Source organism: Euprymna scolopes, chromosome 23, assembly GCF_053919585.1.
Source record: "Euprymna scolopes isolate OS-2025 chromosome 23, ASM5391958v1, whole genome shotgun sequence".
In the NCBI taxonomy this organism is placed as follows: Eukaryota; Metazoa; Mollusca; class Cephalopoda; order Sepiida; family Sepiolidae; genus Euprymna; species Euprymna scolopes.
This window is the reverse complement of record NC_136504.1, coordinates 65459321-65472750: the sequence shown is the minus strand read 5'-3', so window position 1 is coordinate 65472750 and position 13430 is coordinate 65459321. Positions and strand designations below refer to the sequence as shown.

Here is a 13430-nt window from a genome sequence, read left to right as displayed (position 1 = left end):
CTCTCGTTTTAACTTTATTTTTCATTCTTTTTTAAATAAATACCTATGCGTTACAATTAAACAAAAAATAATAACTAAATAAATGAGTAAAAGAGAAAACATACTTTTTTTTATTAAAATTTTATCTGACAATTTACAATTATTTTTACTAAAAAAAAAAAAGATGCAGTATCTTTCTATAAATTATTAAACCTTAAATAAATGCACTATTTTAAGAGATATATAGTATGGCCAGGATGTCATTGAAGGAACTTGAATACATTCTTTATTTTTGATGGTATCTTAATGGAATTTTAGCAGAATATGACAAAGACAAGGAAAATATGTTCGCAAAATAAGAACAAAAATGAAAAAAAAAATTCTTTATGAAAACTAACATCTGTTAAATGGCTTCCATTTTCAGATTATTACTATAGAAAGAGAAGAATACCCGTCCCAGAAGAGGTAAAATTAATTTCGCAAACAGAACAGTTTTCCGCAACTTATGTCCTCTTATGAAAATTAAAATCAAAATATAAATATACTAAACCTTACATCTAGAATCCTAATTCCAATTTTATCAAAATCTGTTACATGATTTTGATCAAAGAACAATGCCTAAAATTTAAGACTTAAGCTTAAGGGATCTTAAGAAAAAATTGAAATTCAGAGAATCTTACTTAATTGGTGTTTAATTACAATGAATCAAAATTAATGTAAATCTGAAATATTTGAATTGTAAAATATAAGGTTGTGCCTTATTATGCCCCCGAAAATTCAAAGAAACTGAAATTTTGAAATATTTACTAATTGATACCTATTTTTAAAATTCCACAAAAGTTTCAGATATAAAATATTTTATGAAGACCTCCCACTCCATTTTTAGTCACCTTGGATGAAACTAAATTAAACTAAATATAGCCCATATTACGCCTGTTGCATCTAGCTGCTATATTCTAAAAATCTATAATGGTTAGTTGATTAGTTTAGAAGTGGATCCTCTATGTACAACTAAACTATAGAATATTCTTTTTTTACCATTTCTCATATTGCAATATTCTTACTGTTGTTGTTATGCATTCACACACACACACACACACACACACACACACACACACACACACACACACACTATCATCTGGCTATGATTGTGCATACGTAACCACATATCTATTTACATATAGATATAAAATACTCATGAATATATACCAATGTATTTATTTATGCGTTACAGAAGCGGGTATGTGATTTTATGTAGTCACATAAATAAATCCATAAGAAATTCATGAATTTGGATTCTGGCTGTTGCCAAGCTGCAAACATAAACTTAATGAGATCGCAGTGAAATATCAAACCCGATCAACAGATGCAAGACAAAACCAGTTGACTAAAACAGACAAAGTGAAACAAGACACACCAGATCAAGACATACTAGAAAAGACCAGATTAAAACAGATTAGAAAAGGCCAGAACAATTAAAATAAGTGAAAAAAGACTAGACAAAATAAGAAAGGTGAAAAAAGACTACAACAATTAAGACAGGTGAAACACAGATTAGACTAATTAATCTTACTAGAAAAAAAAAATCAGACCAAGACTGGTGCAAAAAGACCAGATCAGATAAAAACAGACCAAACCAAATAAGACGGTCCAAGTGTAAACAAAATAGAGTAGAAAAACATGACCAAGTTAGACACGGTAGATATAACAATACATGATAAGGAATTTTCCATTTAAAATCAGGGTAGAATTAGAGCTGTGTATCAGGATATAATGTCAGAGACAAGGCGCCCAAAATGAGATATGGCATAAAAGAGAGAAAGATCTTCCTTTTTGTCCTGTGAGTTAATTCCATCTTTTTTTTTTTTTTTTTTTTTGCTTTTATTTTTTGGAAGCTCTGTTTTCATTAGGCATGGACAAAAATAAACGAACAGGATAAGGGAACGTAGTTTTGAAAGCCGATTTATCATAGTTTTTTTTTGTAGGTTTCCAAATACTTTTTGATTGGATTTGAAAGATTAACGACTAAACTTAATATCCCAAAGAAAAAAATATTTTTACACGTGAAAAAAAAGTTATGAAAAATGTTTTCACGGCGAGCTAACCAATTCAGCTAAATTTTGAAGTTAAATAAATTCATTGTAAAAATCCTTTTAGAGATTAGTTTTCTGGGTCTATTTCAAAGATAATTAGTAAAGTAAAATCCTAAGATATTGAATTAAATTTTTAAAAAAAAACTTGTTTGCACAAAAAATAGCTGAATTAGACCTAAAACCGAGTGTTTTTGCTGTTCACAAAACCACAACAAACCATACTTTTGGAAATACAGAATATACGGAGGCCCAAAATCTGAGACAGTCGAAAAGCTGCCTGAGAATGACGTCATGTAATTAAAAGGAAGGAGGGGTGCTGTTTTTTTTTTCTCCAGACGGGCATCCGTACATTTCTATTGTAAATGTTTGTATGAATTTTACCATTTTTAATCAAATTATTTTTCTATGTTCCTGTTTTTAAATTAATTTTTGTTTAATTATTGCCCAATATTATATAAAAATTATGTTACGCCGAAAGTTTCACATTCTTGCGAGCAAGGAAATTATTAAACTCTTGCATATAAAAATTATGCGAAATCTGTAATTAAAAAAAAAAAAAAGTAGAAATATTTTTACTATTATAATTTTTTGTGAAAATATTAAATTAACAATGCTTAATTCAATGGTAATATCGGTAGTTCGAGAAATTCATTTTTCTTCGAGTTATATCGAATTCATTAATACGGACTTTAGGGGCATTTTTCCTAATGTTCCTGTAAAAGTTATTTTATTTTGATTGTTACAAATTACGATGCTTTATTTATATAAAAAAAGCGAAAATAAATTCTTGCGTTTTTATTTACTACTGAAAACCATAACTGTAGTAAAGGTTTTTTTGTGTTTAAACAAAATAATACATTTCCACTAAGATTTAAATAAAAAGAATTAGTTCGTTATATTCCGCGATCATTATTTGATAAATGCTGAACATTTCATTAAAATTGGTTAATTTCTTGATTTTTGGTGATTTTTTAAGTAAAGGGAGAGGTCAAAATGTTTATACATTTTGAGCATCGGCATTCATTTTGCTCGTACCTAGTTTTCATTCGCCCTTCTTGGAAGCGGGTAAAAATGGGGTAATGTTTTATTGCATTAAAATTTTCCATTTGAAATTAAATTAGAGATTAGGCTGTCGTATACCGGAAGCTGGGTCATGTGAATGAGTACGTGTCATAAAAGTTGTAAGTTATAAATTGGGTTAACGTGTGTCATGTTGCAGAAATATTTAGATCAGATTAAATAAGACAAACCAGATCAAAACATGATAGACCTGACAAAATAAGAATGATAGAAATAAGTAGAACAAACAAACAACAACAAAAAAAAGAACCAAATAACGGAGATAAGACTAAATAAACAAGAATAATACAATCTAAACAACGGAGACAAAATGTAGCAACAGTTCGATTCAAGTGTGCAATAATAAGGTTAAAAACGGAAAAATTCCTTGTAAGGTAGACTCAAGCAAGAATATATCATTTTTAGGATTACATATTGCATTATAAAAAGAAGTTGGTAGTCCCATAAAGCAGATAAGCTGATGCGATCTTTCTCTTTGTTTTCTAAACTGCAATAAAGAGCTGCTGTGCCATCTCCCATTTTAAATCGTTTGTCATTTTGAATTGCGGTTTTCTTCCTATAGACTATGTCTAAAGATTAGTGTCAATATTTGACAGTTCTGTCCATTCAACAACAACAAAAAAAAAAAGATAATATCAACCTGGCTACAAACAGATCTGATGTGGAGTGAAGTGGAAGTGGGAGCCCTCTATAGCATCACAACCGCATACCTATCATCTATGATGAATCTACTAATACAGAAGAACCTCAAATGGGTAGGGCATCAGGGGGAGGGTATCACACCTGTGAATGAACATAAAGACAAATGCTGTATTGACAACTGCTAAGAAAGAATAAATCCTGGAAGCCCCAAAGAGACATTGAAAAGAAATTTGCTCGACTAAAAAATCAAACTTTCATTTGATAGTTAGAAATTAATTGCTACATTGTTTTTGTCATGAGTAAAACAACCTTAGAAAACCTGCTTCGACTTATGGATGTGTTTACCCAACATCTCATCTTGAATCATCGGCCATTTTGAATCGGTTCATTCGTTTTACTATTATTGTAAAGTCTACACACACGCAAACAATTATCATGATCTCACACAGTGCTATCTAATCATCACCAGTTCTATTGATTAATCAAAATAAATATTATTCTATTGTCAGTTTTTAATTGCATCATTCAATCTTTCATTCTCTTTGTATTGATAAATGTGTGAAAACACTAAGTGGAATGTTTTCAGTCAGATGAGATGTAAGCATCATTATGGACATCAAAAGCATCACTTACACTTCTGCCGACACGTTCATTTCACTTCCTTAACACCTTCACATTCATTATTAAATGTATTTAAATGTCTGTTGCAAAATATATTTTGATGGATGAAGAAATGAAGAGAAGTTTTCTAAGTTAGGAGCAGATAACTCTGGAAATACTGGTTCGATTTAGCCCATAACCATACATAACCTTGTCTTATAGTGTCAAACCTGTGCAAAAAATATTAATAAAATACATAAAGCCTTACATAAGAAAACAACGTATCTTTTTTCGTGTACTAACGATTCACTGCTTATCATGGCCCAAAATCACTTGAGGATAAGTGTTAATGAGTTTGTCGGGTGAACGATGAAACTACGCCATGAGTATTTGAATTTGATTATTCCAGAGGACGACTCAATAAAAAATTGGTTAACATTCGACTTGAAAACGACCATGTTATAGTAAGCTGGGAAGCAGCTCCATATCACTGTGTGTCGACAGACGTGTAGTTCTTGGAAATAAAGTTTGCTTATTGAAGTTTCCTTTGATTTTAGGTACATAGAGGAAGAAATGAAAATTATTTACAGTGGTTTTAGCTAGACGAGTTTCTCTTCTGAATGTTTTACAGGGAGGAACCCGAGATTAGAGCTCATAAATAATGATAAAGTAAAGAAAGACTAACAATGTCTCTTTTATGAGAGAGAGGCCGTAAAGAAGAGAAGAGAATATCCCCCACTAGATTTCGAAGTTGGTTTTGTAATCTGTCAAGGCAGGAAAGGGGGCTCTGGGCAGCAGATCGTTACAGATTGTAGATATGGCAACAGTATTTCATCTTATGGTATATTTGACTCTTATACAGGTAATAGATTGCGACAGGAGTGAGATGTTTTCTGGAGTGGTAAATCGTAGACGATAAAGCAGGTATTTATCTTGAATCAACTCTGCAAGCAGATGCAATAAAAACTTTATACTTAAATTTCGTACTTAAAGATTTAGTTTTGATTTTTCCACTTTACATCTTATAAACTTTCGCTAAATAATGGTGTAAAATATCAATGAGAAACATACTAATTTACTTCCAAATTTTAAACTTCCACAACTTCACCAGTTGCAACATCTGCTCCCTCTCTTCTCAACACCTCTGACTGGATTATTATGTGTGGGGCATAGTTGAGAAAGACACAAACTGCACTGCCTGCAACAACAACGGCCACCTTATTGACAGGATTAAACTGATGTTTGTAAGGACACCGTGAATGGCCGAATGCTTTATGTTTAGGTCCCACTTGGTGAATGTGATGAAGGCTCAGGACAGCTTTTTTATCTATTTATTTTTTTTCACAAACTTATCAATGCCAAGAGGCCACTCAAGGATAAGGGTTAATGAGTGTACAGTAGTCAATGGGAAAACGTCGTAGTAATCGTTAGTAGTGGAAATCTGGTAAATTAGATTACTTAAGGGGATGGCTCATCAAGAACTTGTTTACATTGGACTTGAAGACGACCATATTTTAGTCAGTTGGAAAGCAAGAAAACAGAACAGAGTTCCACAGGCGTGCTGTTCTAAGAAAGAAGTTTTGTTCATGGAATCTATATTTAGGTTCAGGCACAGATAAAGAGTGAGGGAAATTATTGAAAGTGGTTTCAGATAGATGAGTGTTTTTTGTGAAAGTTGAACCATAGATTGCAGCTCAGACGAGCACTTGCTTGAAAATAACGATAGAGCAGAGACAGGTTTGCAACGTGTGGGAAAGAGGTTACAGAGAAGAGAAGAGAGCATCTCCCACTAGGCTACGAAGTCTATTTTGAACGCAGAATAAGCAGCTTCTAGCAGCTCCTGCCCAGATGTAACAACAGTACTCCATCCTTGAATGTACTTGGCTCCTATACAGGTAGAGAATTGCATCAGCAGTGAAATATCTACTGGAGCTCTAGAACGATCTCACTATTTTTCCATCAGTCTTGGCAATGGATTTCATGTATATGTTCCATCTCAGATCAGGAGTAAAGGTCAAGCCCAGAAGCTTGTCAAAACATGGAGCCTCCACAAAACTAGAACCATTCAGTTCAACTGCTGCTAGACAGGGATCAGAGCATTGATGATGGAAAGATAGAAGCTTGGTTTTAGATGCATCAAGATCAGAGGAGAGAGAATCAGAGAGAACTTGCTCGTTGACGGCCTTAGAAGTGTTGTCATAGATGGTAGTAACGTCAGCATAAATGCTTACGAATGATCTTAGGATGTGGTTTGGGAGATCATTAATATAGATCAGGAATAAAGTTGGGCACAGAATGGAACCCTAAGTGATTCCAACATTAATACTGTGAGCTTCTGATTTTTGCCTATCAACCACTACTCCTACAAACCTATCAGAGAGAAATGATTTAATAATTAAAAAGACATTTCCAGCTGGACATTTTGTGGAGTAGACCTTTATGCCATACCCTATCAAAGGCCTTTGATATGTCAAAGGGCAATTGCCCTAGAAAGGAAGCCTCCATCGAGAGATTTACTAATCCTATGGGATATAACTGTTAGCACATCTGCTGTAGATCTAGCAGAATGGAAACCATATTGCATGTCACTTAGGGGGTTATTTTTGCTGAGGTGTTTGACTACTTCTCTATTTAACACAGATTCCAGCAACTTATTCATGACGCGCAGGCGACTGATTAGTCTGTATTGAGATGGAGATGACAGATCACCTGAATTTTTAAATACTGAACATACTGATGAGGTTTTCCAGGGTGTTGAGAAGCAATTCTCCTTAAGACAATGCTTAAACAGCTTTGTAAGTATGGGAGCTAGTTCTGGTTGAAGCTTTTCGAGCATTATAATTGGAATGCCGTCAGGGCCAGTTGCTTTACTGGAATCAAGGTTTTTAATTAGCTTTGCAACATCACACACATATATTTGTATGTTGCATAGTGTGTTTTCAGAAACAGGAGGAAATACTGGGGTGAGTGGCAGCCCTGATTACATAGGGTAGAATTAGCTGCAAAGTTTTTTTGTAAAAAGTCTGGCTTTGTCTGATTTATTACCTCAGGTCCATTGATGATAGTTGGAATAGAGCACATGCTTCTATTCAGGACCCTGTTTGTTATTTGCCAAAACTGGTGGGAACCAAGCTGCTGTTCAGCTACTTTGGACTTGATGGACTGAGCATACAACTCTATCGTGTTCTTTATTACCCTTTTATAGTGGTTGCTGGCAGTTCTGAAACCGGCTCTAGTTTTAGTTGAAAACAATGGAAATAGTGATTTCTGTGTGCAATGGCAGCAGCATATTTTGGAGAGAACCATGGCTGGCTGTTAGGATTTGCTGGAATTTTGGGAGGGTATAAAGTGGTCTATACCTACAATTAACCATTCCGTCTGATCTGATACTATGGAGGACATGTTCTTTTTAAGCATGGAATACAGAGGTAGATCTGATATAAATGTACGAAAGCTATACCAATCAGCCATAGAGTATCAATATACTGTACAATGGAGGGGTATGTCGGAGGACATTACATTTTGTTTTTATCTTAACTGAGATAATCGAGTGGTTGGAAGAACCCAATGGGGACAGAAGGAAGATGAACATAGCTCAGGGCAAGTTGTGAGAAAAAGGTTTAGGAGACCTGCATACTGATCATCAGTGTCGGTCACCCTAGTGGGTTCGTGAACAATCTGAGTTAGGTCATAAGCAATATAGAAATTGTAACAGAACCTCCCCTCATCATCTGTCTTGTTTGAGTGAGCTAACCATTCCACATTGTGAACATTGAAGTCTGTACAGATGTGAATGTTAACCAAAGGATGAGCAGACAGGATGTGGTCAATGTTCTCAGATATGCTCTTAAAGATAGTAACTCCGCTGTTGTGGGGGCGATAGAGGGCAAATATAAACACAATAGTGTGAGCAAGTGCAATCCGGAAGCACATATAGGGTAATTTAGGATCTTCTCTAGAAATGTCCCTACCACGTGGAAAGCCATCTCTAATATTGGCACATATTCCATGTCCGTGGTGATCTTGGGAGTCGGATTTGGATGTTAAATGAGAATATCTTTTAATTACGAACTTATCTAGAGAAATAGTTGGTCCAATGCCAGTTTTGCTCAGGAAGAATAGGTCTGGTTTGACTTCCTGTAGTTAGATTTCTACCTTTGGAAGGTTGGAACGTAGACCCCTGATGTTGGAAACGGAGACATGGTAGTTGGGGTATACGTTGGAAGTTGGAGTTCTGAATTTGATCGTGTATTCTTTCTGGAGACTTTTCATAATGGAGTTTTAGAATTTGTGGAATAGGTTGATAGACTTGGTTAGAGCGGGGCAGAGAGGGAAAGTAACAGAAAAAAAAGTGAATAAATATTTTTTTTATATAGACCATGAGCTGCATTTTGCAGACCGTGAGCTGCATTCAACAAAAAGTCGTCTAAGAGATGAAATTTGAATGGAACCCTTTATTTGTTCCATCAGCCAGTAATTCATAATTGTATTCTTAATATCACCCATACTAAGAATTTAACCTACAACCTCCAAAAGACTGTTACTTAGAACTGATTATAACTTAGCATTCATGTCCATTGTAATGAGAGGAAATTAATAAAACAAACTATATTTTTACAGATTATTTTGTAAATGATTTCTGGTTTTTGCAGGTTTCATTTTTTTTTTTTTTTTTTCATCTTTTAATTTGTAAATATTATTTAATTAATTAACAAATAATGAAATCAGGGTGTATCAACAGTTATTATTATTGCCACTAGAGCTTACGGTTAAGATATGTTTTGTTTTGCAAGAAATAAATAATAAAATCAAACAGCGTTTATGAAAAAGACATCTGCAAAATTCAAATAAGAAATTAATACCAAAAATTAACACAAGAAATAACCCCAGAAAATCAGTCGATAAAATTTCGCAGGTATTTTAGGAGCTAATTATTTAATGTACCTATTTACTATGCCTCCCCACGGGACAGAGTTAGATACCAGGGTCGTTTTTTAACGTGGAGAAAAGGTACAAAAATAAAAATTGTCTCAGTCGTGAAGGATTTCTCCTCCACCGAAAGAGAACAAGAAAATGAAGCGCAGCATCTGAAGAACAGATACTACACTTTGATCTTGACCAAAAGGCAATGTAACCAACATGTTTAGTTTAATGCTGAAATATAGAGATAGAACCAAGATTTAAAAATACAATTTGAGAAAAATACAAATTTATTTACCTGTTTCCTAATTCTAGTCGTAAGTGACGAGACCTTGCTGACGAAGATGTCAAGGAAAAGCATCCCTTAGATGTTGTCGTCCCACTGTGCATCTCAACAAGAGAATTCGAGAGAGATCGATGGACGTACATTACTCCATAGTTTGGTGATGACGGATGTAATCCAGACATTGTGAATTGTGTAGACGTTGACTTTTTTTTTTTTTTTTTTTTTTTTTGTAAATCTGAACTTAACTTTTGATTCCAAAATATGGGCACACAGGATTAATAGCGAAAATATTTTCCTCAGAGAAAAGTAAAATTTTATAATCAGATTGGTTTTTCATTTTTTTTTTTTTTTTTAACTGTGCTTAATTCAAGTCAATCTTTCTTTAACTTGATAAAATTATTCAAATGCTTTTGTTTTTTTTTTAAACAAAAGAAATAAAAGCTAGTAGAAGAATAGCTAAAGTGTTTTATTCTCTTGGCAAAATAATCCAGTTATTTTTATAACCACTTAAGTCTTATTTTATAGCCGATGAAACAACAACAAAAACATGTGGTCATATAATTAGAGCTTTGATAAACTGAAAACAGCCTGAAGGTAGGTAAAAATGAAAAACTTTGAACAGCTTGATAACTGAATGAAAGTCAATTCAAGATTATGAAAATAGCAGACGATAATCAATCCATTTACACAGATAAGCTATAAAACAGTTTCCAAAATAAATAGGTGAAATAGTTTTCTAGTAATATCTAACCTTAACGTACTTTTAACGGAAATTATATTTTAATAAGAAATGTTGTAAATATGTTATCAGACGCTGTTCTACTGGACTGCTTTCCAACTGACTACAATATTGTCGTCTTCAAGTCCAATTTAAACAAGTTCTTATTGAACAGTTCTCGTAAATAATCTAATTGTACCAAATTTCCACCACAAACGATTACTATGCTACTGTTCCAATGTCTACAATACACACATTAACTTATCCTCGAGTGGCCTCGGAGACTTGATATGTGGTCATGTGGTAACTCCTTTGTAATATATATATATATAGACAGACGAAAAACGCGTGCGTGACTGGTTGTTTTTAAATGTGCAAATAAATCTATTTGATATATTATTTATTTTAATAAACCAAGTTTTCTCTTTAATGGAATCGAATGAAAACTTATTATTAATCCAATAAGAAACATGTTAATATAGTTAAAAAAAAAACAAACAAAAAAACAACAACAACAACAGCAACAACCTATGTGTATGTGTGTGTATATGTATATATCATTACATTATAATGTCTAAAACATTATTGGCCCTAACATTTAAAGATAATAATAAGGGATTTTGGGTTGCTAAGAATCAAACTGTAATTCAGGAACTCCGCGCAATTGCAGACTTATACTCGATAAAAGGTTTATCTATTAGCCAGTGAAATGTATTAGGTTATAAGTAAACATAGGTATATGTTAAACACATGAATTCCCTTTTCTCTCTCTTTCTACATAATACAGTGTTAACATCTATTGTTGCTTTGTTATTAGAATAATAGTAATATTAAAAAAATCAATCAGAATAAGAAATCACAGAAGTATAAAAAGAGAAACGTGTAACAGAAATACGTAAAAATAAATGTGTAAAAGTAATGTATAAAATAAATGTGTAAAAGTAATGTGTAAAATAAATGTGTAAAAGTAATGTGTAAAATAAATGTGTAAAAGTAATGTGTAAAATAAATGTGTAAAAGTAATGTGTAAAATAAATGTGTAAAAGTAATGTGTAAAATAAATGTGTAAAAGTAATGTGTAAAATAAATGTGTAAAAGTAATGTGTAAAATAAATGTGTAAAAGTAATGTGTAAAATAAATGTGTAAAAGAAATGTCGTAGAAATGTGTGAAAGAAATGTGTGTTGTGGTCTTGGTCTTCCTAACCCAAGCTCTCCTGCCTCTAGAAAAAGGCACCTGGTAATGTTTCCCAGTTATTGGTGATGTGCTGAAACAATCACGTATGCTATCCACATGCGCCCTGCCCAAAATAGAAAAGACGAATAACTTCTTAGGTTTGCTGAGGTAAGACCTTCCTAAAGACAGGTGTGTGGGGGTAGGTGGTGGCGAAGTGAGATGATGGAGGATGGGGGTAGTGATAAGTTGCACTTCAACAATCTTTTGCATCAGATTCTTATTCTTTTTCTTCTTATTATTATTCTTAGTCACTGGAAGGTTATCATAACAGTGATCTCTCGCTGGTAGAAAACGTATGGTTTTCTCCTGTGACAGCAAGTTGCCACTGGTTTCCGGTAAGTACCCTCCTCCACCCCTTTACATCACTATTGAAACTTACTTGGTGTCTTCGCACGAGTCAATATTGTCCCTTACGATAAGTCGCTATCAATGATCGCTCACCCATAAAAACAAAATAAAAAAATAGATAAAAAAAATCAGGCTGTCTTCCCTGGATGCTGAATAACAACAAGTCTCCTCAAATTTCCCCTACTCTTTGCTTCTTTCGATCACCTTCACAAATAATTTTGCATTCTCGCAACAGCCGTTTACCATGAAATTCTCGCTGATAACAGCCGCTAGGTTTCTCTGGAATTTGAGTGACAATAAACCTCACCAGGATTTTAGTACCCTCCGTGCCCTTACAGCAGAGGTTTAATTAATATAAATTAGTTGCAGGTGCTCGTCTGAACTCCAATCTCTGGCCCCCACCTCGCCAATCTTTCACGAAAAACACCCGTCTAGCTGAATCCACTGTAAAAAATTTCCCCCACTCTTTATCTGTGCCTAAATCAAAATGTAGATTCCATGAACAAAGCTTCTTTCTTAGAACTGCACGCCTGTGGAACTCTGTTCTGTCTGCCTGCTTCCCACCTGACTATAACTTGGATGTCTTTAAGTCCAACGTTAACAGATTCCTAATGAACCACCCTCTTAAGTAAACACTTCATCAAATCTCCACACTAACGTACTGTACTTGCAATAACCCTTATCCCTGAGTGGCTTCCGGGCCTTGATAAGTTGTGACCACCGTGTAAAAAAAAAAAAAAGTTTAAGCAAACAAAAATTTGTTTAAAACATATTAATAAATATTTTTGTATAAAATACAAAATCAGCATTTTCATTCGAAAATCATTTCTTATTTGAATTTCCTAATCAAATTGATCATCCCCCACTATAAATAAATATGAAAAGAAAGAAATATGTTTACATCACATATCTTTCCTATATGAATTTATTGTAATTTTAAAAAGTTTTAATTTGAATTATCTCCCTTGGAAATTAAAGACAATAATACTTTAAGAAACGTTTTGATAATTTATCTTTTATTCATTTATTTATCTTTTTTATTTTTAAATTATTATTATTATTATTATTAAAGTAATCATTGTCAATATTGACAAAAGTATTACATATTTATAGGGAAAAGGAGCTCAATATAATTGCAAATGAATAACACCAAACAGTAATTTATTATAAAGTGTTTAAAAATGTTTATGTAAATTAGCCATACAGATATTAGTGTTTGGATCTTTACTCTCTACTGTATATGCAGAATTTTCAAACACTTTTGTTGTAGTATTGATTTAAATGACATACATCTCTTCATGCTAATATAGGTATGATACATGAAAAAAAGATTTCACATTTAGACATATATATATATATATATATATATATATATATATATATATATATATATATATATATATATATATATTTATATATAACAGAATTAAGGGATCATATCTTGGGCAAAATATCCTATGGATAGACCTATAGAAATTATAAATAAATAGATAAATTAAATGTACTTAGCTTTATTAGTATGCGATTTT

At 33.0% G+C, this 13430-nt stretch overlaps 1 protein-coding gene across 7 annotated transcripts in view; it reads right to left on the bottom strand.

The window, feature by feature from the left end:
- Nucleotides 1–12624, bottom strand: part of LOC145245959 (3',5'-cyclic-AMP phosphodiesterase 4C-like) — a 1213142-nt gene extending 1200518 nt beyond the window's left edge. For 4 of the 7 annotated variants that reach the window (XM_080107734.1, XM_080107733.1, XM_080107735.1 and 1 more), the window contains exon 1: nt 9613–12622. In XM_080107734.1, the coding sequence (XP_079963860.1) occupies nt 9613–9782 (170 nt within the window). In that variant the 5' untranslated portion in view covers nt 9783–12622. Of the gene's footprint in view, nt 1–9612 lie in introns of all 7 variants that reach the window. The other 3 variants (XM_080107731.1, XM_080107732.1, XM_080107737.1) reach the window with 3 other exon arrangements.
- Nucleotides 12625–13430: the final 806 nt, after the last annotated feature.